Raw genomic sequence first — 26894 nt, forward strand, 5'->3', positions numbered from 1 at the left:
GCCTCTGATTGCCTATTAATAGTTACCAGATTTCGCGCACAATTTCGACCAAAGGCATTTTAATGTAACCGCTGCCCCAAAGTTTGAGAAACCACCTCATTTTCGTCTGCATTCCGCCATCTCCGTCATTTAAACCGACTCAGTCCAATTCACTAAAGTTTAAGTGGGAATTCAGCGGCGTATTGGCTACACTATCAAGCTCAGGGAGGGGGGTTGCGGCAATCGGTCAAATGTTTGATTTGACTCGCACGGGCGCACCTAGGCATGTTGCAGGGTGTTTGAAAAAGATGAACCCAATTTAAAAGCAATATATTTCACGATGGCAACATGTTACAATTACACAAAAGTTACAAACGGTTTAATGAGTTATCAAGTTTTACTAACCATTTTATAAATGCTCTATGTGCCCTCCACCTGCTGTACGGACAACATCGAGACGATAGTTGAATTCGTCCCAAACGCGTCTCTTATCACGTTTTCCTCTTAGGTGCGTGGTCGCCCTGTGCTCTTCCCCTTACATAGACAGCAGCCTGCTTCCTCAAATTGTCGGTACCAACGACGAATGCTCTTAGACATTGGCGGGTCAATCCCAAAACGCCGTTGAAACGCACGCCGCACCGCAAATACGGATTCAGTCTTGTTGAACTGCAGAACGCAAAACGCCCCTTGTGTGTTGCGGGGTCGCCGTCTTGCGAATGACTGAGGCTAGGGGCTGTTTGTGCGCTGGGACAGGCATCGAGCGGTAATCATTTTAAACTCTATGCCCCGCCCTCTCTATGCCCCGCCCTCTCTATGCCCCGCCCCCTCTATGCCCCGCCCTCTCTATGCCCCGCCCTCTCTATGCCCCGCCCTCTCCATGCCCCGCCCTCTCCATGCCCCGCCCTCTCTATGCCCCGCCCTTTCAAGTGGTAAGAGTTTCATTCATGGGCGGTTCGTGGTTGCAGCGATATAGCGATTTCAAATCGGGTGCATCTTTTACAAACACCCTGTATATACCACGGCTCCTGTTGCCTGGGCACATTTCAGTTTCATCAGTTTAATTTATTAGGTATAGCCCTGTGAGCCATTCGGCTCTTGAATCGGGTGCAACCGCAACAAACAAAAAACAAAAACATGAACAAGAAAACATCTTAAAGTGACTATGTGACTATGTGCAAACAGAAAATCCAAGAAAAGACAGCAAAATATTGCAGACTCGAACGTGTAACACCGCAAGGGGTGCTCCGTATCAGTCGACCGAAGGGGGGGGGGGGGGGTGGGGAGGCCCAGGACCAGTTCAGATGGCCGTATTCATGGTTCTTTCGGTAAAGTCACGTAGATAGAAAATAAAAAAAATAAAAGCAAAAAGACCCACGACGTTTCAATCGCAACACAAGCGATCGAAACGTCGTGAGTTTATTTTATTTTATTTTAAATTAAATTTTATTAGTTTTATTTTCTACCTACGTGACTTTACCGAAAGAACCGAGAATGTGAATTCCTGCAGTCACGAAAGTTTTAAGTCAAAATTTGCAGTCGATAGCAGTCGACACGATTACGCGAAAGCCCCAACGCAGAAGGTCCCCTGGGTTTGATGTCCCACGAAGCTCACGGCACCCACCCTCGACCCCATCCGCTGCACAAACTACGGCGGACAGCAGCCTCACGATGCGCACAAAGGGGCCGTCCATAAATGACGTCACGCGATTTTGGACGATTTTGACCCCCCCCCCCCCTCTTCGTCACACGGCGTCACAAAAAGTCAGACCCCCCTCAAATATGACGTCACAAAGCTCTGCCCCCCCCCCCCCAAAAAAACATGCTTCAAATCGCTTGAAACTATTGTCATTGTAGAGTGCGTATTTAATGTGACGCTGCACTCTGATGTTGTAGGAGAAAACATTTATTAAAAAGTCTATTTAATTAAGTAGAACGTGTTGTCTATATGTATTTAAAGTTGCGCATATTGATGTGACGTCACATTTCTCAACCCCCCCCTCGTCACACATCGTCAAAAATGTCTGCCCCTCCCCCCTCCCTAGGTGCGTGACGTCATTTATGGACGGCCCCTACCCGCAAATAATCACCACACTTGGAAACTACACCACCCCACCACCGCATTGCTTAAGACTTTAAAATTAGCCCGGAGAGAAATGTGATGACCCCACCTTCTCCCGTCTAATTCTGTCTTCACGGTGCAACAGCGCTCTACTGGCCGAGCCGGGTAACTCAGCCTCCTCCCTCTTCCTCATCCTCACCACCCTCCTCACCACCCTCCTCCACGGCTCACCATCACCGTGAGTCACAGCCGCGTCCGTCGGAGCACGAGACGAGTTTCCTACCCCCCCCCACCCCCCCTCTGCGTGTCTAGTTATCTCCTCTGCACGAGTTCGCCGGCTGCCTCGGTGGGTACTTTGTGTGCGGTGTCGTGACCGGTTGCCCTGCCACTGGCTGCTGGGGTTTCGTTACAGGGTGTCTCCTCTCGTGGCCGGTGGCCTTAATGGTGTTGCGTCGAAAGTCGCTTCTTCTGTGTGGCGTGACTTGTGGTGGTGGTGGTGGTGGTCGTCGTATTGTGTACGGGCCTTCTTCTACTTCGTGAATGGTGTGTCTCGTCTTATGGTGGCGTCGTGTGTAGCGCCCTTTCGTCACATTGTGGATGATGGTGGTAGTGCTGTAGTGGGGAGCGGTGGGGGTGGCGGTGAGCGCACCGCGCTACGAACCCGGCGTCCCGAGTTCGATTCCCGATCACCGCCAACACCGATTAGCTGAACGGGTCCTGGGCCTCCCCTAGGTCGACTCGGTCTCAAATCAGTACCTGGGTGCGATGTGTAAGCATCGCCGGCAGGGGGAGACAAAGGCGGCCGGGCGTGGTGCTGGCCAACCCCCCCCCCCCGCCTCGTGCGCCGTTCCGACCTTCATCGATGCTACTCGCGAACAGCACTTGCCCCAACAGTCTGTTGAAGGCTATACGGGGGATCTTTGTCTTTGTTATGGACGCATCATCTGCAGCGCCTCCCAGTGAGTTGCTGCTCATTCACTCGCCGGTCAGCCATCGTCGAAACGTCGCGTTCATTTGACAGTCGAATGCATGGGCCACGTGCGGGGGTGGAAAAAATAACAATCCATGGAAAGGTAATTTAATAAAGTCGGGGCAGTGCCCCACTTAAACGACCACCGCCTTATAATTCTAAATATAAACACGTGAAACTTTTAAAAATAACCGTGTTAAAGTCATTTTTTTCTTTAAAAAAAAAACTTACGGTAAACCAATCGGCTCATGTTATTCGTTTTTTGCCATTTTTAATCCATTCTGTTATAATCCATTGGTAAAGAACGTGAGGATGGGGCATGCGGTGTGAAGAGCCCTTGACACCCACCGTCCAATATGTGGGCTGACAACCCGTGGCACCCATCACGCGATAGTAATCGGCAACTTTACCCATGATCGGCTCAGTTACTCAACTAAAAGTATAACATGAATGTATTTCTAGATTTGAAGCTTTCGTGACTGCAAGGATTCATACTCTTAGGGTTTTTCGGTAAAGTCACGTAGGTAAAACATTAAAATTAATAAAAGTAAAATAAAGTAAAAATTCATGACGTTTCGGAGGCAACACAAGCCTCCGTCTTCAGGTGGAACATGAATGTAGTTGAGGGGTGAGGGGAAGGTAAAACAAAATCTCACTTCAGTTCCCACATGTGCCACTGGACGAGTGGTGATGGGCGTGGCTTGGTGACATCTTCAACATCTTAAGGCGCGTCACACTCGCCGTGGTTTTCAGGGGGTTTCCAGCATTCGGGAGGTATAATGTCAGGGCGGCCACCATTTTTAAAGGGATCTGAGTGAGTAATTGGCCACAAAAAAAGTGATTGCTTACATTTTTTTCGTTGATTAATTAGCTTAATCTTGATTTGAATTGAACTAAAACATAAACTATATACATTGTTTTACCAAATAAGGCCCACTGAGCTATATAGCTATTTTTTAAGCGACTTGACCAGAAATGATAGCTCAACGAAGTGGCTTATCACGTGGATATTTATATCAGCCAAATACACCGAACGCACGTTTATTCTAAATGTGAAGGGAACAATCTGAGGCCCCGTTCAAAAATCCACGCGACCACGTGGACAGAGACACCGCGAACTCCAAATATACAGCAGGCGTCAGGGTCGGGATCAACCCCTCGACCTCCTGTGTATAAGGCGAGGTAGTTAACATCTCGCCACCGTGGCACCCGACTTGACTAATCTTAGATTGACTAATCGTAGAGAACGTTGTGGACTCCCGCCCCCAGGTCGCCGTATCTCTGCCGGGGCACGATGGCTGCAGGAGTGGTGCGTGTGGTGCAGAGGCTGAGGGAAACCCTGGAGGAGCACACAGACTCCATCGGTCAGTGGTCACTCAGGGACACGCGGGGTCACGCGGGGTCACTCGGTCTCAACGGTAACTCTCAGTCACTCGGGGTCACCCAGGGTCTCTGGGTCATGCAGGGTCAGATGGTGACTGGGTCACAGGGTCGCACAGGGTCGCACAGGGTCATGGGTACCACTGTTCGGTCGTGAATTGGATCATTGCCTTAGACTTTTCCGCAGGAGAGAATGTGACATTCATATTTGGTGAGAACATTATTGTGGGAAGGAAGAGATGGAACCCAGTTATACTGGTAGGAACCTCCTGGTTACACCAGCCCACAGGGGATTATTGTGTTCGTCCGTCCATCGTGCAGGGAGGGGCTGGGTGGGGAGGGAGGGGCTGGATGGGGAGGGGAGGGTGGGGAGGGGCTGAGTGGGGAGGGTGGGGCTGGGTGGGGAGGGGCTGGGTGGGGAGGGTGGGGAGGGGCTGGGTGGGGAGGGTGGGGAGGGGCTGGGAGGGGAGGGTGGGGAGGGGCTGGGAGGGGAGGGGCTGGTCACCCCGTGGTGCCCTTATAAAACTCAACGTTTAACCTACTCACGCCGGCTTGTGCCCGCCCTCACAGTCGGGCATATTTGCGGAATACACCACGCCGCCGTTGACCCTGGCCATTGACCGAGCAACCCAACGTTCCTACCAGCTCCCTCCGCAGGAATGTGTTTATTGGAAGGAAGAGATGGAACCCAGTTATTTGGGTCGCCGCTTTCTTAGCACAATACAAAGTTAACGATCTGCACATGCAATTTGCATCAACCATAAAACATTCGATGCCTGAGCGTGAGAATAAATGTTCGCAAAATTTACTTGAAAAAGTTCTTGCCAACAGTTTGCTCGAAATAAACCTGCACATAAGCCGTTCTACAAATTGCAATCTTGCAATCTTGCTATCGTTAATATGTATAACGAACGCGGCTGTCAGTTACACGTGGGATAGCTTTTACACAAGAATGTATTTAATACAAACAAAACTCTGGACCGGTTTCCTTCTGTTAGATATGGGTCCTTGAATTGATGTAGTGGCAAAACTCGACTGCCAGAGGGCAGCAGAGCCTCATGATTTGCAGCTCAAATTCACGCGGCACCTGCCGCATGACATCCATCCAAACACAATTGGCTTAAAGATTCAATATTATTAATAATGGTATTGTTTCCTTTGTGCTGTGTGTACTGCCTATTTCGTCAGCACTGTCTTGTCGATTGTTTTTACACCGTACTGTGGCGAAGTCTGCAGTGGTTGTCCTATGGGGTGACTCGCCCCCGTCGTAGGAACGTGGAATGTCCACAACTAGATCTGGGATATAAACAGGAGATGAGCACCCCCTCAATGCTCAATTACTGAGCATGCCAGTGGGTCAGTGTGTCTGTGTGTTTCCGTGTAGACCTGCCTGTGTGTGAGTCGGTGAGCGTGTCTTTGGGGTCGTCCATAAATGACGTCACGCACCTAGGGGGGGGGGGTCAGACATCTGTGACGATGTGTGACGAGGCAAATGAGGTTCCCATAGTGTAGATGCTTGCCCCGAGCTCTCATACTCTGATGGTGCATTGTCTTTGAGTTGTGCGCCTTTTGGCGTCATCTGGTCCAACCCATATGAGACTAGGCTCTAAGGAAAGCTGTCTCGGGTGTGGATCAATCAACTTTAAGGACAGTGCACATTATCAGAGTTATGTTCTTTTGTTTGTATTATGACTGCAGGTATTGCGGTCTATGCAAACATGACTCCTTGTAAAAAGGTGTCAGTTTTGTTGCCAGATAGAAGGGTAAAGAACCAATTATCGAGGAGGGGGGTGTTTGAGAAATGTGACTTCACATCAAAATGCGCAACTTTAAATAAATATAGACAACACGTTCCACTTAATTAAATCGACTTTTTAATAAATGTTTTCTCCTACAACATCAGAGTGCAACGCCACATTAAATACGCACTACAATCACAATAGTTTAAAGCGATTTGAAGCATGTTTTATTTTCAAAATGGAAATATTTTTTTGTGGGGGGCAGAGCTTTGTGGCGTCATATTTGAGGGGGGTCTCACTTTTTGTGACGCCGTGTGACGAGGGGGGGGGGGGTCAAAAATCGTCCAAAATCGCGTGACGTCATTTATGGACGGCCCCTTTGTGTCTGCGTGTTCAGCGTCGCAGTTAGCACGCTGCGCTACGAACCTGGTAACCCACGTTCGATTCCTGATCACAGCCACCGCCAGTTACGATTATCTGAACTGGTCCTGTGCCTCCCCTAGGTCGACTCAGCCTCAAAATAGTACCTAATCCGGTGTATAAACATCGCCACCCGGGAGACAAAGGCGGCTGGGGTTGGTGCTGGCCACCCACCCCCTCGTGTGCCGTGCCGGCCTTCGTAGGTGCTACTCGCTAACAGCTCTTGCCCCAACAGCCTGTTAAGGCTATACGGCGGATCTTTGTCTTTGTAGACCTGTCTGCGTGTGAGATGACGAACGTGCCCGTGGCGGTGAACGTGATGCTGGCGGAAGTCGCGGACGACGTCCGGGTCGCATCTCTGGCCCACAACATCCTCAAGTCGCTGCCCAGCAACTTCCTAAGCACCTTCTCCCGCCTGCATGGTACGGCAGGCGCTACCGTGGGGCTCCGCTCGTTCGCCCGACAAGGAGAGCCTCAAGACTCTTTCAGGAGGGTCCTGCCAAATGTTTGTAATTGGGGGGGGGGAGCGGGGGCGATGACGCTACTATGTATGATCTCAATTGAGTAATTTGCAGGTCGTGTGTTCAGCTCTTTGGATATTTTTTTTGGCAATTCCAGTGACATTGTACGTCTTTTTTTTGGTGGCCATGGGAAGAAACGGGATAACCCAGAGGGAAACTCATGCGGAACTGGGGGAGAGAGAGAATGTACAAACCCCACCCAGAAAGGTGGAGCAACTCGCCGTTTTGCGGATTATACTTCACTTCGTAAAGTAAGGCGTACCTCGATCTTGTGCTCGGTGCCACTGAAGTTACGCCAATCTGGGAACACAAGAGCAAAGACTAAATATGTCTCTTATATCCTTAAGAGACTTTTGGGGGAAGTTCTGTTAGCGAGCACCAATGTTGGTCAGCATGGCACACGAGGGGCTGGGTGCCTAACACCATGTCCGCCCAGTGGCAATGTATACATATTGCACAAGGGACTCATTTAAGGCTGAGTCGACCTAGGGGAGGCCCAGCACCGATACATATAATCGTCACTGGTGTTGGCCGTGAGCGGGAATCGAAGTCGGGTCGCCGGGTTCATAGCACAGCGCGCTAACCATGGCGCCGCCGCTCCCCACAAATCTGGTATCACGCGCACACGCTCGCGCGTGCCGGACCACGTGACGCACCAGCAAGCTTTTCTTTATAACACCGGGGGAATAGGTGCGCGTCGCAACCCGGGGAGAATACGGCAATCGTTTTGTCCCGCGCGGCAGTTTGACCCGCGTTTCGCGAGAGTAAGACTCGCGTGGGGTCGTGGCGTCCCCGGCGTCTCGTGCGTTATCACCCAAAGAGCGCGCAAAGGGCGCAGCACGACCGCCCCGCATCCCCCCCCCCGACAACGCGCCCACGCGTGCGTGCCCTTTCCTCTTCCTCTCCCCCGGCGACGGTGCTGCGATTCTAATGCGTTGCCGCTTCCTCTTCTCGGAATAAATATATATATAAAAAATAAAACCTCTGGCCAATTCGATAGGAGTAATGAAAATCTGCTGGTGTTCAGGTTGTTTGTTTAAGAGTCAAAGTGCATGGTCCGTGATGAATTGTGGAGCCGTGCGTTTCCCAGTTTGTTACGGGCGATGGGGGCGATGGGGGCGATGGGGGCGATGGGGGCGATGGGGGCGATGGGGGCGATGGGGGCGATGGGGGCGATGGTGGCGAGCGGGGGTGACGATGGTTGTGAGCAACCATTGGCACGGAAGTTGAAACAACGCGGCAACTTTCCTAAATCCCCCCGCCATGAATGGGTGCCCCGCAGTTAAACCGATCGGTATGTCGTGGGGTAAAGTGTGGGGAACGAGAGCACTTCGAGGGCGTGATTATACTTTTTAAGTCGGCGGTGTCGAAGGCGATGCTGATGATACTCTGTTTTATTTTCCCATTTTGTCAGAGCTGCACCTGCAGGGCAACCGACTCAAGTCGCTGCCGGATGCGGTGGCCTCCCTGACCGAGCTGCACTTCATCGATATCTCCAGGAACTGCTTTGTGACCTTCCCAGATACCCTCACCGCCACGCCGAGCCTGCGCACCATCGACGTGTCCCACAACTCCCTGCAGGGTGAGCTCGCTCGCTTCCCGCGTCTTTCCCCACGTACCTCCTCGCGAACTCTCCCCGCGAACTCTCCCCACGAACTCTCCCCATGAACTCTGTCTTAATTAAAGGTCTGTCTTTCCAACGTCTGTCTTTCCGACAGACCTGTTCTTCACCTGAGGACGGCTGCTTGCGTTGTGGCCGAAACGTCGTGAGAATTGTATTTTATTATGTTAAATTTTTATTATTTTATTATTTCCCTTCTGCGTGACTTTACCGAAAGAACCAAGAAGAGCAACAACACTGTTCCACTGCTGTGTAAACCTGGAATGACCCTCCTTGAAAAGAGACTTGAGACTCGGCGAGGCTTTCCTGAGTAGATAATCCTAAATAAGGAAATGTACGTGCATGCAACCCACCACACGGACAAAAGGATAATGGTCCTCCCGTTTAGCCTTTAAGAGACTGTTTGGGCAAGTGCTGTTAACGAGCACCTATGAAGGCCGACACGGAACTTTAAGGGGGTGAGTGGCCAGCACCACGCGCGATACTCATTTGAGGCTGAGTCGACCTAACAGAGGCCCAGAACCGGTTCAGATAATTGTCACTGGTGTTGACTGTGAGCGGGAATGGAACCCAGGTCGCCGGGTTCGTAGCGCAGCACGCTAACTGCTACACTACTGCTCCCTGCACAAGCAAAAAAGAAAGACAAAGATCCCCCATATAGCCTTAACAGACTGTAGGGGCAAGTCCTATCAGCGAGCACCTATAAAGGCCGGCACGGCACACAAAGGGGTGGGTGGCCAACACCACGCCCGGCCGCCTTTGTCTCCCTAGTAGCGATGTTTACACATCGTACCAGGTGCTCATTTGAGGCTGAGTTGACCTAGGGGAGCCTCAGGACCAGTTCAGATAACCGTCACGGGTGTTGGTTGTGAGCGGGATTCAAACTCGGGTCGCCGGGTTCGTAGCGCAGTGCGCTAACCGCTGCACTAGGCACACACACGCACACACGCGCACACACACACGCACAACAATAAAACGACCTCCAATTGGCAGTGAACCTTGCCTGCATTGCATTCAGCTGCGTTAGCGGCTAAGAGATGGGATAGTTTAGCGAATTATTTTGTTTTATTGCAGACTCCCGCTTTTCCCATGGCAATTCAGACTCTTAATCTCGTTTGTGCATCTGCCATCTCACGCAGCAGTCATTATCATCGTCATCGTCATTCTGAGATGGCCCCTGCTATCGCTGTGCATTTCAAGAAGGCACGCGCAAGAGCTGGTGGCGGTGTTGGTGGTGGCCAATGGAGTGGTCAGTCACGCTGCCCAAACTGCAATCTACCCGAAATCCAACCGCAATTCAACTGCAATCCACCTGCAATCCAAACGAAATTTAAGAAAAATCCAACCGCAATCCACCTGCATTGCAACTGCAATTCACCCGCAGGGCAATTTTTCAATCCACTTGCGAAATCCAACTGCAATCCACCTGCAATCCAACTTTCAATTCACCCACAATCCAACTGCCAGCCAACTGCCATCCACTCGTAATCCAACCTAAATCGAACCGCGATCCACCGCGCAATCCAAATCGCGTGAAGAAATGTAACCTTCCCCATAACGCTTCGGCGGGCACGGTTTCAGCCGTGCGATTTTGATGAAATCGCCACAATCATGTCGGGGTTGCGCTTCTTCCCCAGAACCCATTCTCTTTCCCCGACGACTTGCTTTACCCGAAATGCTAATAAAGTGAGCCCGGATTAGATGGGAAATATTAAAAACCTTTTTCCGTGTTCGCTGCCTTCATCAGTGTCCAGCAGCTGGGTCCCCGGGCTTTTGATGCTCTTGGTTCTTCGGGGCGAATGTTAATTTGAGTGCCACCACCTGGCAGATTGTGCGAGGCGTCGTGAGCCGTGCGGCGCTCGTGATGTGTTTTGCGGTGCCGCGTTGCGCGTATTTGCGGCGTGAGCGAGCGACTCGTGCGTGCTTGTTTGCGGTGCGGTGCGAGCGAGCGTGCGTTTGTGCGTGCGTGCCAACGAGCGTGCGTGTACGTGTCATTCAAAATTGCCAGAGAAGAAAGGGACGCCTTTTGTAAGAGTTGCTCGGTGTCTGCCGCACAGCGCCGGCTTGGTGGCCAAAACCAATGCTCCGGCGGTGTTGGCTGCCGACCACTCGACTCGTGGTTTTGGCCACTAGCACCACAAATCCACGTAGACCAGCAGCGGCTCGCAGCCAGAATGTTGCATGTTCAAATCCCGGTTGGGGGGAAGATTGACTCAGCTCATCATCCCCCTGTGTGGCCAGTAAAATTGAGTACCGCTTTGTGGGCCATGTGAATGTGAAGTGTCCACCACTGGCTCGGTGGCTGTGAACGGGAGATGAGCAGCGCCTCGATGCTCATTTGAGCCGGAAATAACTTGGGACTTAAAAAAAAAATTGTATTTGAGCAGCGGCCCAAAGGGGTGTTAGACGGTTGAAAGCAGCAATCCTGATGTCACGATTGGCTCTGTAGCCGGCCGGCTTGCCGTGAAGCCCGGAGGACAGAACCCGGCGATGCTGGCTGCGTGGATGAGGCCGTGGCAAGGCTCCGCGTTGTAATTCAGGTCACGTGCACCTTTTTGCCGAAATCTTGGAACAAAGCCCTAATCCGTCTCTGCTGTGCGGCGGTTAGCCAGTGGCTGCCTCTGAACACCGAGAGATCACGCGGTGATGCAACAGGTCCTGGCCAAACATCCCCGTGCTGAAAAATCACCTGCAAGTGACTCGGTTGTTATTACGTGGCCGACAACGCGTGTGGAGGACCGTAGGATTCGGCGGTGATGGTGGCGCGTTATCAAGTTGAAACTATTATAATCATTATTATCATATGATTTTAACATTGCTCGCTCCCCTCCTGCGAAAACCTGGCAGTACCCTCCTTTCAAAACAGAGAGTCTTGAGGCCCCGGCGAGGCTTTGCTTGGTTAACGAGCAGAAACACATTCCTGCGGAGGGAGCTGGCAGGAACGTTGGGTTGCTCGGTCAATGGCCAGGGTCAATGGCGGCGTGGTGTATTCCGCAAATATGCCCGACTGTGAGGGCGGGCACAAGCCGACGTGAGTAGGTTAAACGTTGAGTTTTATAAGGGCACCATGGGGTGACCAGCCCCTCCCCACCCAACTCCACCCCTCCCACCCCCACCCAGCCCCACCCTCCCCACCCAGCCCCTCCCCACCCTCCCCTCCCCACCCAGTCCCTCCCTACCCTCCCCCTCCCTCCCCACCCAGCCCCACCCTCCCCACCCAGCCCCTCCCCACCCTCCCCTCCCCACCCAGCCCCACCCAGCCCCTCCCTACCCTCCCCCTCCCTCCCCATCCAGCCCCTCCCCACCCTCCCCTCTCCACCCAGCCCCACCCCTCCCATTTTTGGATGGACACAATAATCCCCTGTGGGCTGGTGGAACCAGTGGGTTCCTACCAGTATAACGACAACAACAACACAACCAACACCAACACCACCACCAACACCACCACCAACACCACCACCAACACCACCACCAACACCACCACAGAAGTTTCAATTTCCCTCCTCCCTCTGTAGCCTGACCTCCCTCCTTAAACAGCAAATCGGCAGGTCGCCCCGCGTGCAGTGGGCAAAGCCAGCGAGCCGGCACGCGTCTTCCCCTGCGGGCATCGTTGGGTGGGTGGGTGGTGGAGTGGCGCGTGGGAGTGGGAGGGGGGTCACACATGAAAGGCGTCGAGGCCGGGCGAGAGACGCGGGGCGAGCGAGAGATAAAAGCCGTCGAGGGCTCTCTCGCGTCGTCGCGATGAATGTGACCCCCTCGCTCGCAACTTCATTAGCGTCGACGCGCGGGTTAGCGGAGCCGGCTTCAGACGGCCCGGACGCTTGATTGAAGCGGGAAGAGCGCCCCCCCCCTCCCCCCCCAGCGTGAGCTGTCTGTCCAACCCCCGCCGCACTCAGCCGAGCTGGGGTTGGCAGTGGTGGAAAATTACGCGGCGAGTCGCACGCGGGTAGATAGTGGAAACGATCACGCGTATTCTCCCGGTGTCAGGTCGAGTCAGTGCTCGGGGTCTCTCTTTGTTGTCCCGTGCGTACGGCTTTTCTTTTTCTTCTTCTTCTACTTCTTGCGTGTGGCGTTTGGAAAAAACAGCAGCAGCAGCTGCTGCTGCTGCAGGCTATGGTCGCGTGTCTAATGTTTTGAGCCATTCCACGACATCGTCCGGGGTGGTAGCGGAGTGGAGAAGTCCGCTGGTTCGGCCAGAATGCTCGTGGTTGTATAGGGGTAGCTGAGTGGAGTAGACCGCTGGTTCGGCCAGAATGCTCGTGGTTGTATAGGGGTAGCCGAGTGGAGTAGACCGCTGGTTCGGCCAGAATGCTCGTGGTTGTATAGGGGTAGCTGAGTGGAGTAGACCGCTGGTTCGGCCAGAATGCTCGTGGTTGTATAGGGGTAGCCGAGTGGAGTAGACCGCTGGTTCGGCCAGAATGCTCGTGGTTGTATAGGGGTAGCTGAGTGGAGTAGACCGCTGGTTCGGCCAGAATGCTCGTGGTTGTATGGGGTAGCCGAGTGGAGTAGACCGCTGGTTCGGCCAGAATGCTCGTGGTTGTATAGGGGTAGCTGAGTGGAGTAGACCGCTGGTTCCGCCAGAATGCTCGTGGTTGTATAGGGGTAGCTGAGTGGAGTAGACCGCTGGTTCGGCCAGAATGCTCGTGGTTGTATAGGGGTAGCTGAGTGGAGTAGACCGCTGGTTCGGCCAGAATGCTCGTGGTTGTATAGGGGTAGCCGAGTGGAGTAGACCGCTGGTTCGGCCAGAATGCTCGTGGTTGTATAGGGGTAGCTGAGTGGAGTAGACCGCTGGTTCGGCCAGAATGCTCGTGGTTGTATAGGGGTAGCCGAGTGGAGTAGACCGCTGGTTCGGCCAGAATGCTCGTGGTTGTATAGGGGTAGCTGAGTGGAGTAGACCGCTGGTTCGGCCAGAATGCTCGTGGTTGTATAGGGGTAGCCGAGTGGAGTAGACCGCTGGTTCGGCCAGAATGCTCGTGGTTGTATAGGGGTAGCCGAGTGGAGTAGACCGCTGGTTCCGCCAGAATGCTCGTGGTTGTATAGGGGTAGCCGAGTGGAGTAGACCGCTGGTTCGGCCAGAATGCTCGTGGTTGTATAGGGGTAGCCGAGTGGAATAGACCGCTGGTTCCGCCAGATGATGTGTATTGCATCAACATCTTAATATTTATACTGGAGGAATCCTATGAGCTATAAAGCTCTTTTTCACAGATGTCCAGTCGGGGCGGGTCACAACGTCACAACAACAAGCGATGAAAAAAACACGCATCGGGCAGTCAAGCCTGATGGTTCACACCTCACCACAGCATGAGGTCCCTGATCCTTCGATTTATGGACGAAATATCCTTAAATCTTCCTCCTCCTCCTCCACGTGTTGTCATCATTGTCGTTGTTGTTGGAGATGCGACGGTTGGTCGGGGCAGCAAAGACGACCCAGGGCTGTTCCTCCATCGGCATTTCAGCGACATGTTCTTGTTTGCGATGACGCTGCCGCTGCTGCCGCTGCTACCGCTGCTGCTACTGCTGCTGCTGCCGCTGCCGCTGCTGCTGCTGCTGCTGCCGCTGCGGCTGCCGCCGCTGCCGCTGCTGCTGCTGCCCCCACGCCTCTCGCGCGACGGGGCCGCGCCGTGCTCTTCCGCCGACACAGGAGGCGAGGATGCATGCCTGTCGCTGAAATAATGATCATCTTGGATGTATGTTGAACTTCTTTCGCAGCGTGCGTGGCCAACCGTGCGAATCGGAGGTGAAGGGGAAGGACAACAAACTCAACACAAAGAGCAGTTCTAGAGAAATGTGAAGCGACCGGAGATGCGACGTACATTAAAAGTATTGTCATGTAAAAATATATATACGTGTAAAAAAAAAAAAATGCAGCAGGAGTTTATTGTGTATACAAAGTAAGGTTAAATTATACTCGCATAGATGTCAAATTCACAGCTGTGGCTGCGATTGACGTTGATAATAATAATTTGCATTTATAAGGCGCAATTCATCCAGGGATCACAGTGTGCCACGTCCATGGCCGAGCTGTGAGTTTTAGGTGCCACTCCGTGACGGTCAATTCGAGGCATTCACCGCGGGACACAAGGGTTCGGAAAAACGGAGCGGGCGGCAGCAATGGACGATGATTCATCGGATGAATACGATTCCCCGCGAATATTTTCTCCCTCTCTCTCTTCCCCCTTCTCTTTTGTTCAGCTTTGAAAGGATGTCGACGGAACGACTCCCGCGCTCCGCGTGCAATCGCGCGGAGCGACAGATCCGGGGGCCGGTCACTCTGAGTTGCGCGGAGGATCTGCGGGGCTGCGTGCTGTGCGATCAGGAGTGGAGATTTGCGTAGTTGGGTCCGTTGGGAGGGGCGGGGGGGGGGAATCAATCGAGGTTATTGGCAGCAGCAGCAGCAACACCGTGATGTACTTTCCCACATGGTGCGCGTGTGGGTGGCTTGACGAGTGGGATGCAGACGGCCGTTTGCGCCTTCACGGGCGCCTTCGTGATGCCCTTGGCGTCGTGATCATGGCCCAAATGGCGAATTGCGCGAGCGAGTTGATTTGACGGCGCGGCGGGATGGTGCGGTGTGGTGGGTTTGGCGTGTGGTTGTGTGGTGGAGCGGTGTGTAGTGCAGTGTGCTGGTGTGTGGCGGTGCAGTGTGTGAGTGTGGCGCTGCAGTGTGATAGTGAGTGATGTTGTGTGGTAGTGCGGTGTGTAATGCAGTGTGTGAGTGTGGTAGTGCAGTGTGTGAGTGTGGTGCAGTGTGTGAGTGTGGTGCAGTGTGTGAGTGTGGTGCAGTGTGTGAGTGTGGTGCAGTGTGATAGTGAGTGATGTTGTGTGGTGGTGCGGTGTGTAGTGCAGTGTGCTGGTGTGTGGCGGTGCAGTGTGTGAGTGTGGCGCTGCAGTGTGATAGTGAGTGATGTTGTGTGTTGTGGTGTGGTGGAGCGGTGTGTGACGTGGCGCGCGATGCTGTGTATCGTGCACTTTGACAGGCCGCTATGTTAGATATGGATAGGGCAGAGAGAGAGAGATGAATTCTGCAGGTCATTCCAGCGTGCATGTGGGAAGAGGCCGTAATTAACCGGGAACCCCCGCAGTGCAAACACTTCAAGGAATCGCTCTGAGCCTCATGCAGTATTTATAATGCAATTAGAACTATTTCAGCCGCTGCGATTGTGTTTTGGTCCACCATCGAGAAAAAAAAAACTCCCGTCCGTCACTCGGTGGGACGTCGCCGCAGCATAACGGTCAGCGCGATGCAATGCAGAGGTCGTCCTGTTCGACTCCCATCTCTTGGCGCGGCAGTCGAAGCAACGGGAGGGATGGCTGGGGCTGCTGACTTTCTTAAAATCCCCCGCCCCTTCTCCCCACACCGCCCCTGTTCACCCAGCCAGCAGCGTGCATGGGGTGCGCGACGGGCAGTCGATCGGCACGTAGCAGTGTGGTGGGCTACAGTGTGGCTACTCACAACGTCTACCCAATCAATCACTCTTTATTCCGCGCGCCAATATCGCCCTCAATAAAGTGGGCGTCGGTGCACATTGGAGGGTAACGCGAACGGTGGTACCGCGGGGCACGGAGCAACAGGAAAGAAAAACAGAAACCCGTCACGACCTCGGCGGCCAACATCGACTGAGCAGAGTCAATTGCAACTGCGTGCAACGAATAGCATAAGCAAGGTGAAGTCATAAGTCAAAATAAAATAAAATAATAAAATGAAAAGTAAAGAGGCAGCAATCCAAGCCGAGGCGCATCTCCAAACTTTACGAGGGTGGGGAACGGTCCTGGAATTTCAGGCATCTCAAATAGGGCCTTAAAATACTAGTTATGGGGTCTTAAGGCGGGGCCGCGGTGGGAGCGGGGATGGGGGGAGTTGATCACCCCCATCCGCCACTCCCCACCCCACCCACCCAGAATCAGCCGCTGCCCAGCGTGGAAGAGTCTTCCAGAACATTGATCGCTATAGGGGGGGCTCCCAAGAGCGGGCCTCGAGTGGAGGCCCTTCAGGCCAAGCAGTGGCACGAGCGGGCAATTGGCAATTGCAGGGGCTGGCGCCTGTGACTCTGTATGCCCCACGTCGCGATGACGGGGTTTGCGGCTGCTCTGATGTAAAACCTTTTTTTTTTGCCGCCACCGCCGCCGCCGCCGCCGCCGCCTCGATCCGTCCGCGCGGTCCGAGCGAGAAAGTTTCGCGCGGGAGGATTATTCAAATGGTTGCATTGTAGCCGCGAACAGAAGCGAGGGGGTCGTTCGTCATCGCGAAAGGTCGCGTGCGCGATTTGGCGTCACGGAGCGAAACGTGCGCTGGGCACACAACTCGTCGATACGCCGTTCGCTCCATTTCCCTTCCTCCAAGTGACTGCTTATCATTTTTATTATGTTCTAAACGCAGTGGCTGAGCGCAGGCGACAAAAAGCCTCCCCCCCCCCACCCCCATCCTGCACCCCTAACGCCAAACGGCCGGCAACAAGCAGCACCCGTGAAAGTTGTAAACGCCACAGATGAGAGGGTTCAGCGTTTTTCTTGAATTAAGCGAAATTCATATTCTTGGTTCTTTCGGTAAAGTAACGTAGAAGGGAAATAATAAAAATAGAAAACAATTTTATTGATTTATATATTTTTATTTTATTATTATTATTCTTTTTATTGTTTCCCTTTTACGTGACTTTACCGAAAGAACCAATGATATGAATCCCTGCAGTCACGAAAGCTTTCAATCGAAATTTGAGCGAGACAATTATTACTACAAGGGCCTGGGAGAGGTAGACGATGGGAAACGGGAATTCCAAAGTTGGGGGCTGTGCGAGGAAGGAAGTGATGTGACCTGCAGTGTGGTGAGCAGGTGAGCAGGTGAGCAGGTGGGTGAGTGAGTGAGTGAGTGGTTGTGACTTACCGTGCGGTTGTATGTGTGTAGGTTGAAGTTCTCTCGCACTCTAGGTAGCCAACCTTGCTAATCTGTGGGTCTCTGTGGGTCTCTGTGTGTGTCGCTATGGATGTTGGTGTCTGCGGGTCTTTGTGTATGTATGTGTGTATGTTGAACTTCTTTCGCACCATAGGTGCGGGGGAAGTATGCATAACACATTTAAAATCATACATTGAGATTTTATTATTTTGCTGCGATAACTTTCCATGCGATAAGCCACTTTGTTGAGCTATCTTATGTGGCCAGGCCACTTCTGAAAAACAAGTTAATACCTCAGTGGGTCTTACCTGGTAATAAAAAATATATTTTAGTTTTATTTGTGTATTTTTAAGTGATTTGTTTACCTTTCCTATACGTTGCACTCCTACCGTGTCTTTGTATTGTTTGTTGTCGTAACGTTCTGACCCGCCGTTACTGGATATCCGTGAAAAAGAGCTTCATAGCTCATCGGATTCCTCCAGTATAAGTGCAGATCCTGATTCTAAACTACCAAGCAAGTGAAAATCACTCAGAAAACAAAAACTTAATCAACAAATCAAGAAATGGCACGTAAACAAACGGCACCACCACCACCAACAACAACAAACGTCATCACAACAGGAGAAACGAGCCCGTGAAGTCGACATCGCAGAAGACACAGGACCACCTGCCCGGCGCGTCATCGCTCGTGCCGCTCCCGTCCTTAATTGTCGCGAGTAGATCTCCTCCATCTCGCCGTGAGTGGAAAGTCCGGAGTCTTCGTTTTTTCTTCCCCCCTTCCTTGACCCAGGACGCAGAAGTTCAAATATCGTCACAACATCAAATTGAATTGCCGCGTGGCGGCGCGATTGTGCTGACTGGCCGGCTGCCGCCGTGGATTATGGGAGTTTTATGGCTTTGTCTCTGCCGCGTGACACAAACTGACACCGTTAATAAACAAGCTCCGTGACAAATTAAATTATGAACACGGCCCTGCCAGGAACGTGTTTACATCAGCGGTTCGTGATGCTCGCGCGTGCACAAAGGCAAAAGATCCCCGACGCCCGTATAGCCTTCGGCAGGCTGTTGGGGCAAGTGCTGTTTAGTGAGCACCTATCAAGGCCTGCAGGGCACACGAGGGGGTGGGTGCCCGCCTATTGTGTATCCCCAGTGCCGTTGTTTACACACCGCACCGGCTACTCGTTTATGGCTGAGCCGACCTAAGGGAGGTCCAGTAACCGGTTCGAACGTTCCTCACTGTTTTCGGTCGTGAGCGGGAATGGAACTCGGTTCGCCGAGGTTCGTAGTAGCAACGCGTCTTGTCACTCACTACCCTCCCGCTTCCCAAAGCGCGTGCGCGCGTGCGTGCGCGCGTGCTCGCGCGCGTGCGTGCGTGCGTGCGCGCGTGCGTGCGTGCGCGCGTGCGTGCGTGCGTGCGTGCGCGCGGTGCTAATCTGGCATTTGCCGTTGTGCGCGCGCGCGCGCGTTATCGCGCTGTGAGCGATAAATCTTGATTACATTTGTTTACAAGTGAAATACTTCTGCTGCCCGAATGAATTACTTTCACGTGCAAATGCCAGTTTGTTGTTGTTGCCTGCAGGCCTCGTTAAGCGAGGGGTGGGTGGGGTGGAGCTACGTTGGGATGAGTGCCTTTTTGTTGGGAGTTGGCAGCCGTTGTTTTATATACAGGGTGTCCATAAAGTATTTTTTATAGATACCATTTATGGTATATATATGCCATTTTATATACACCATTATATACCATCAGATTGTCTTTGTGTGTCAGTGTCAGTTAATTACGACATTATCATCATCAGCCCTTTGATCGATCCACTGCTGGATGAAGGCTACCCCAAGCCCTCGCCACCTCTTCGTACCCCCACGCACCAGTCTCTCTTTTTAATATATTCCAATAAACTAGTGTGGGACTTTAGGGACACCAGCCGGCCATCAACGGTGTGAGAATGCGTGCGCCCGGGGCCATCGTTATCCATCGCCGCCGCGTCAAATGTGGGCCCAGCGCACAGTTACAGGCTACGCTGATTGTATTTCGACGCTGCGCAGGAAGAGGAGGGGGAGGTGGAGGAGGAGGGGGTGGTGGAGGAGGAGGAGGAGGAGGGGTGGTGGAGGAGGAGGAGGGGGTGGTGGAGGAGGAGGAGGAGGAGGGGGTGGTGGAGGAGGAGGAGGAGGGGGTGGTGGAGGAGGAGGAGGGGGTGGTGGAGGAGGAGGGGGTGGTGGTGGAGGAGGAGGAGGAGGGGGTGGTGGTGGAGGAGGAGGAGGGGGTGGTGGAGGAGGAGGAGGGGGTGGTGGAGGAGGAGGGGGGTGGTGGAGGAGGAGGAGGGTGTGGTGGAGGAGGAGGAGGGGGTGGTGGAGGAGGAGGAGGAGGGGGGTGGTGGAGGAGGAGGAGGGGGGTGGTGGAGGAGGAGGAGGGGGTGGTGGAGGAGGAGGAGGAGGGGGTGGTGGAGGAGGGGGTGGTGGAGGAGGAGGAGGAGGGGGTGGTGGTAGAGAAGCCACGCGTCGAGGGGTGCCGCTGGTGGCTTAGTGGCCCCGCGGCTTCGCGGCGCGTCCCTCCGCGTGTCTGTCCGCAGCCGCTCGCTGTAACCCTGATTTAGTGCGAGATTCATTTTGCCGCTCCGCTGTGGATTTCCGCGCGATGGCTCGAGCCACCTCGATTGAGCGATCATTTGTGATGGCCAGATCGCTTCTGGACAAACAAACAAAACTAATAGCTGGGTGGGCTTTACCTGGTACAATCACAAAACATTGTTTCTCTTTATTTGTATTTTTTAAGTGATTTGCTTACCTTTCATATACTTTGCACTCTTATTGTGTTTTTGTATTGTTTGTTGGAACGTTCTGACCTGCCCTTCCTGGAGATCTGTAAAAAAAAGAGCTTTATAGCTTATCGGATTCCTCCAGTATAAAGACGATCACTGCATCGTGTACTTTCGGATGTGTTTACGTGGCCGTCTGGAACGCTCTTCCTTGCGATGTTAGGAAGCCACTGGCGCTATGCAGTTTGAAATCATCTCGATTGAAAACGAAATTCTTTAAAAAATGCTTTTTGTGTTTAGTTTGTTGTCCTTCCCCCGCACCTCCGATTATCGCGGTTTGCTACGTACGGTACGAAAGAAGCTTTACCAACGCATTAATATTCTGGTTCTGTAAGCGATCCGGCACGTGCCAGAACCCTCCCCTGAAGACGTCCGTCCAATCTCTCTCCCGCAGAGCTCCCCGCGGAGAAGCTCGCGGCCATGCCCTCCCTCGCGGCGCTGATCGTCACCGCCAACCCCCTGACGCAAGACGCCGTGGGCTCCCTGAGCCTGCTGACGGACACCCTGCGAGTGACGCTGGCTCCTCCGGAGGAGCGCAACGGCCACGGCGGCTGTGGCGGCGACCGAGAAACGAGCGCCGCGGGTGACTCGGCCGCTCGTGATGAAGCTCGCTGTGCCGCTGATGTCGTTGCCGATGACCGCCCCCACCTCCCACTGCCTCCCCCCCCACCGCCCCCACCCCCCCTACCACCCATTCGCCCCAGGCTGGAGTGAATGGTCCTCCTCTGCCAGGCGGTCGGCAACCTGCGGCTGCGGAGACGCACGCGGCTCTTGAAGGGCTGCAGTGCGGCTCTTGGCACTCGAAAAAAATGTGTGTTATTTTGGTTGCCGATCTCTTACCATGGTCGTCCAGTTTATCATGGACGTCCAGTTCACCATGGACCTCCAGTTCACCATGGACCTCCAGTTCACCATGGATGTCCAGTTCACCATGGACGTCCAGTTCACCATGGACGTCCAGTTCACCATGGACGTCCAATTCACCATGGACGTTCAGTTCACCATGGCAGTCCAGTTCACCATGGATGTTCAGTTCACCATGGTAGTCCAATTCACCATGGACGTCTAGTTCACCATGGCAGTCCAGTTCACCATGGACGTTCAGTTCACCATGGACGTACAGTTCACCATGGTAGTCCAGTTTACCGTGGGCAGGGATCGGCAACCTGCGGATCGGGAGCGGCATGCGGCTCGTTGAGTGACTGCTTCGTGACCTTTTTCTTGGTTCTTTCGGTAAAGTCACGTAGAAGGGAAGTAATAAAATAATAAAAATAAAACATGATAAAATAATTCTAACGACGTTTCGGCCACAACGCAAGCAGCCGTCCTCAGGTGAAGACCAGGTCTGTCGGGGAGACAGCGTCTGAAAGACAGACCTGGTCTTCACCTGAGGACGGCTGCTTGCGTTGTGGCCGAAACGTCGTGACAATTATATTATTATGTTTTATTTTTATTATTTTATTACTTCCCTTCTACGTGACTTTACCGAAAGAACCAAGAAGATGAATCCCTGCAGTCACGAAAACTTTAAATCGAAAAATGCTTCGTGACCGTTATTTATTAAGGAGCCACCGTCTACGATTCACCAAAAATGCATTGCGGCTCTTGAAAAATCGGCGTTTTTACCGAATTCGAAAAACAGGGCTCCTCGTTGTTGTTGTTGTGGTTTGCCGACCCCTGTCCTCGACGCGGCCCCGTTACAGTCAGAGGCCATTACAGTTACAGACGGCTGTGTCGGGGTGCGTAAAACGGCAGCGCGCGTGTGTGTCTGTGCGTCCGCGTGTGTTCGCGTCCGGCCTTCATAGGTGCTCGCTAGCAGCACTTGCCCCGACAGTCTGTTAAGGCTACACGGGGGATCTTTGTCTTTGTTTGCGTGTGCACGTGGCGGTTCGCGCGCTACTCTACGAATCCGGCGACTCGAGTTTGATGGCCGCTCACGAATATCTGCAATAATGATAATAATAGTGGCGAATACTTGAACTGGATCTGGACCTCTCCTAGATCGACTCGGCCTTAAAAAAAGTATCTGTTACGGTGCATAAACATCCGTACTGGGGAAATAAAGGCGGCTGTGCGTGGTGCTGGCCACAGCGCCTCCCCCCCCCCCGTCTTGTGCTGTACCGGCGTTAATAGGTGCTCGCTAACAGCGCTATCCCCAACAGTCTGGAAAAGGTTACGTGGGTGAATGTTTGTGCGAGTATGTATTTATATATGCCGGTCATCTCAGTCAACCCGTAGCACCTGGGTCTGTCCTGTGACCTCGTGCCAGCGAGCCAGCGAGCCTTCGACATTTCACGTGGAATCAAAGTGCACTTAGCCTGGCACAAGCGCCGTGGTGACGTCACCGCAACTTCGTGGCTCATTCTGTTGTTGGAGTTTGTGTGCGTGTTCCCTTTGTGTTGGGGGAAGCGCTGTTAGCGAGCACCTATGAAGGCCGGCACGGCACACGAGGGGGTGGGTGGCCAGCACCACGCCCTGCCACGAGTGTGGGGGAGCGGTGTCGCAGTGGTTAGCGCGCTGCGCTGCTCTGTGGACCCGGCGACCCGAGCTCGATTCCCGCTCACGGCCAACACCAGTAACGAGCATCTTGAACCGCTGCTGGGCGTCCCCCCCCTAGGTCGACTCGGCGTGGAATAGACAGAGGCGGCCGGACGTGTTGGTGGCGGCCACCTATCCCCTCCGCGCGTAGTGGCCGGCCTTCAATAGGTGCTCGCTACTCGCTAACGGCACTTGCCCCAAGAGTCTGCTGAAGGCTGCACGGGCGGGGGAGGGGGAGGGGTCTTCGTGCCCTCTGAGCCAACTTTCCGTGTGTTTGCTGTGTTGTTTTGTTGTTGACGCTCGGGTTAAAAGTCTTCGTTATCCTCCTCCCACTGACACTCGCTCGGCTGGGCGTCTGTCGCACAGAACGGCGGCGGCAGAGTCTCCCGCATAAATCATTCAGCTGAGAAATGCACGATAAGATATATATTTTAAAAAAACACCCATCCGAATCGGTTGGGTATTCATGAGCTGTTTTATGTATGTTTTGAAACGGGGCAGATGTGAGTGAGCTCTAGGGAGATGAGCAGAAGCAGAGGGGGTGGTGGATGCGATGTTTAAACATGAGGTCACCTCCTACCCCCCCCCATCACCACTCGCATGAGTCCGAGGCAGATCTAGAAACTTCCAATGTGGGAGGGAGGGGATCAGTCCCGACATCTTAAGATTAATAAAGAGAGCCCTATATTACTTTTTTTAATTAAAAACTCGATGAGAAATTGTATCAAATAAATAGCAATCAAATACCGATTATATTGTTTGGTTCGTTCGGTAAAGTCACGTAGATAGAAAAATTATAATAATAAAGTGAATTTTTTTTAAAAATAAAATTAAAATAATAAACAACCTTTGTTGTTTTTTTATTATTTTATTCACTTTTTTTTATATCTACGTAACTTTACCGAAAGAACCAAAGCATATGAATTCCTGCAGTCGCGAAAGTTTTAAGTTAAAATACCGATTGTCACGGCCTCCGGTTCCACCACGGCCACCAGCCTCTCGACCAAGGTGAAGACGGCGAGACACCCAGGAGGAGCTAGCTGGAGACTCTCAAAGCAACATCTTGGAGGACCTGGTGGAGGAGGAATGAAAAGAAGCGAGGGCAAAGGGGCGAGTGTGTCTGTGGCGGTAGTGTAGCGGTTAGCGCGCTGCGCTATGAACCCGGCGACACGAGTTCGATTCCCGCTCACGGCCAACACCAGTGACGATTATCTGAACCGGTCCCGGGCCTCCCCTAGGTCGACTCAGCCTCAAATGAGTACCTGGTGCGGTGTGTAAACATCGCCACTAGGGAGACAAAGGCGGTCGGGCGTAGTGCTGGCCCCCCAGGCCATCGTGTACCGTTCCGGCCTTCATAGGTGCTCGCTAACAGCACTTGCCCCTACAGTCTGTTAAGGCTATACAGGGGATCTTTGTCTTTGTCAACATCGCGCTCAACCTGAAACCTTGACGGACGCCTCTGGCGAGCCGTGAAGCCGTCTCGGACGTGGCGTGGTGGGCATGGACGAGGCCATGGCTGGAACACATTGTCCACGGCCGATGAGGTCCGGGGGGGGGAGGCAGGGGGCGGTGGGGGGGTACGTCGCCACTGAGTGCCACCGTGGAGAGAGAGAGTCGGTGAGTGGGCTGAGCGTGGAGGCGGAGTGACTTACTAAGTGGAGCAGGCGCGCCCTCACTCACTCACTCCCCTCTACCCCCATACACGCGGCCGTGCGCGCGTTGATAGCCACGTGCAGTCAATACTGTCGAGAGGGTGCGGGGAGGCTTATTGCCCGGCATGCAGATTTGAAGATCGCTCACGGTCACCGATCCGTTTTGAGAGGGAGCCTCTCGCTCCCAATATCAATTCACAATAAAGTGTGTTTGCGTTATGTCGCGTGACCGTGACGACTTCACCTTACTCTATTTAAGACGTGAAACGGGAAGACGTCTTCACGTTTCTGGCAATCGCCTGGTGATGCTGGGTGTTTTTGTTGTTGTAGTCACCGGCGAAGCGTCGTTAACTCAAATGGCAAATGTTTTTCGTGGGCTTACTGTCCAACACAACCGGCGGTGCTGAAGTAGCCACTAAAATTGGCACATTTTGTTCCAAGTGACAATCCTTACTGATTGGCTGTGCCGGGGTGGAGGTCGAGTGACCGATACGAGAGAGCAAATGTAAAGCCCAATCTCGTCACGTCCGTCATAGGCACGTGGCGATGTGTGCCCGCTTGCCACCGCTGCCAACGCAGAACCACAATTTTTAGTTCTTATTTATTCTTGTGTCAGGAATGGCTCGTCCACTTGGGTGACCGGGTGGCTCTCGGGTGTCGGAAGCAAAGCTTCGAGGCAGCGCGCGCTCAGGGTCAACGCCGTTGCTTATCTATTCACGATAAAAATATCTATATTTCACCTGGATAAATATCTTGAGACGGGACGTCTCGTTTGCACGAGTGCCCAGGGGCTGCAAGCGAAGCGTGCTCCGCGGACGCACAGCGGTGCTCGTATTCGCAATCATGTTTCGTCGATGTTTCAACTTGGCACCGCGTGCGTCGTTGTGTTGCTCCAACGCGTTAACCGCCGGAGTGTCACGGCGGTTACTCGGGTGTCAAGGACGGGAACAAGACGGGCCAGGGCACAGCGCTCATGGGCATCGCACGTTGATGATGAGGTTTCGCTGGCCGGATCGAGGAGTGTGTACCCTTCCAGCTGTGACGGTTGCAGATGTCTTTGCCAGTGCGCGGGGTTTTTGATTAAAGTGCACCGTGTGTTTGAGAGTTCGTTCCGTGTTGAAGCAGCTCCTGGGTCTGAGCGAGAGACCCTGGAGTTTGCGTGTCTCTCTTCCCGTGCACGCGTGGATTTTTCTTCGGGTCCTCGGATTTGTCCCTCCGCATTTAGTATTTGGCTGATATACGTTTCCACAATGATGATCGGCCACTTCGTTGAACTATCATTTGTGGCCAGGTCGCTTCTAACAAAAATATCTATATTAGCTCAGTGAGCCTTACCTGGAAACATAAATAGAGGTGAATAGGTAGGTAAATAGAGAGTGTGTCTGCCAAGGTTGTATTGACTCGAGGGACACAGCCATTGCTACGGTTGTGGGCCCGAAGAGCATTATACAAATGTGTGGGTAGTCAAACCGCAGCTGTTGAATTTCGATTTAAAGCTTTCGTGACTGCAGGGATTCATCTTCTTTGTTCTTTCGGTAAAGTCACGTAGAAGGAAAATAATAAAATAATAAAATAAACCATTATAAAATATGTATTATTATTTTATTATTTTCCTTCTACGTGACTTTACCGAAAGAACCAAGAAGAGGCAGCTGTTGAGTTAAGTTATGGATTTGATTTCGTTTTTCAGCTGGCCGTTGATTGAACTGGGTTCTTAAATTAACTCCATGGAACCCCCCCCCTTCCCCACATCCTCATAACTTAATTTGCTTAAATTCCGGCGCTAAGAATTTTAAGAACATATTTCGCGTGTACTGCCTACGCGACGAACATGGCTCAACAGGAGGGCCGCGTGGGTCGGTGAGATGCCTGTAGCGTCGTGGGTTAGAGATGGGCATTCATTTCAGCAAGGAATGACATTCTTAAAACATACATATAACGGAGAATCGGCCACCCTTCTAACATAATCGTTGTTGATTAATATGCACGTGATTGATGCATCGATACATCAATGTTGATGATCACAGTCACGATACTTGGCATCGAATTGTCTTTGTGTGTCAATTATATACGACTTTGCCATCTCGATTTAAAGCTTTCATGACTGCAGGGATTCATCTTCTTGGTTCTTTCGGTAAAGTCACGTAGAATGGAAATAATAAAATAAAAAAAATAAAACATAATAAAATAATTCTCACGACTCTGTCTTCTCGACAGACCTGTTCTTCACCTGAGGACGGCTGCTTGTGTTGTGGCCGAAACGTCGTGAGAATTATTTTATTATGTTTAATTTTTATTATCTTATTATTTCCCTT

The 26894-nt window shown here is 52.7% G+C and overlaps 1 protein-coding gene across 2 annotated transcripts; it reads left to right on the forward strand.

Annotated features, from left to right (window-relative positions):
- Positions 1-2075: 2075 nt before the first annotated feature.
- LRRC20 (leucine rich repeat containing 20) lies at positions 2076-21669 on the forward strand. 2 transcript variants are annotated; one of them, XM_078613342.1, is made up of 5 exons: positions 2076-2276; positions 4278-4372; positions 6820-6969; positions 8483-8650; positions 20784-21669. In XM_078613342.1, exons 2-5 carry the CDS (start codon positions 4303-4305, stop codon positions 21101-21103), a joined length of 708 nt encoding a protein of 235 aa, XP_078469468.1. In that variant the 5' UTR covers positions 2076-2276; positions 4278-4302; the 3' UTR covers positions 21104-21669. The 2 variants fall into 2 exon arrangements, with proteins under 2 accessions (XP_078469468.1, XP_078469469.1); XM_078613343.1 differs by lacking the exon at positions 2076-2276 and adding an exon at positions 2314-2384.
- Positions 21670-26894: the final 5225 nt, after the last annotated feature.

Source organism: Lampetra planeri, chromosome 41, assembly GCF_965212315.1.
Source record: "Lampetra planeri chromosome 41, kcLamPlan1.2.h2, whole genome shotgun sequence".
Taxonomy (NCBI): domain Eukaryota; kingdom Metazoa; phylum Chordata; class Hyperoartia; order Petromyzontiformes; family Petromyzontidae; genus Lampetra; species Lampetra planeri.

Coding starts and splice junctions, on each gene's coding strand:
- LRRC20 (XM_078613342.1), top strand. CDS start 4,303: ATGGCTGCAGGAGTGGTGCGTGTGGTGCAGAGGCTGAGGGAAACCCTG. Junction 4,373..6,819: donor GGAGCACACAGACTCCATCG/GTCAGTGGTCAC, acceptor TTGTCTTTGTAG/ACCTGTCTGCGTGTGAGATG. Junction 6,970..8,482: donor CACCTTCTCCCGCCTGCATG/GTACGGCAGGCG, acceptor CCATTTTGTCAG/AGCTGCACCTGCAGGGCAAC.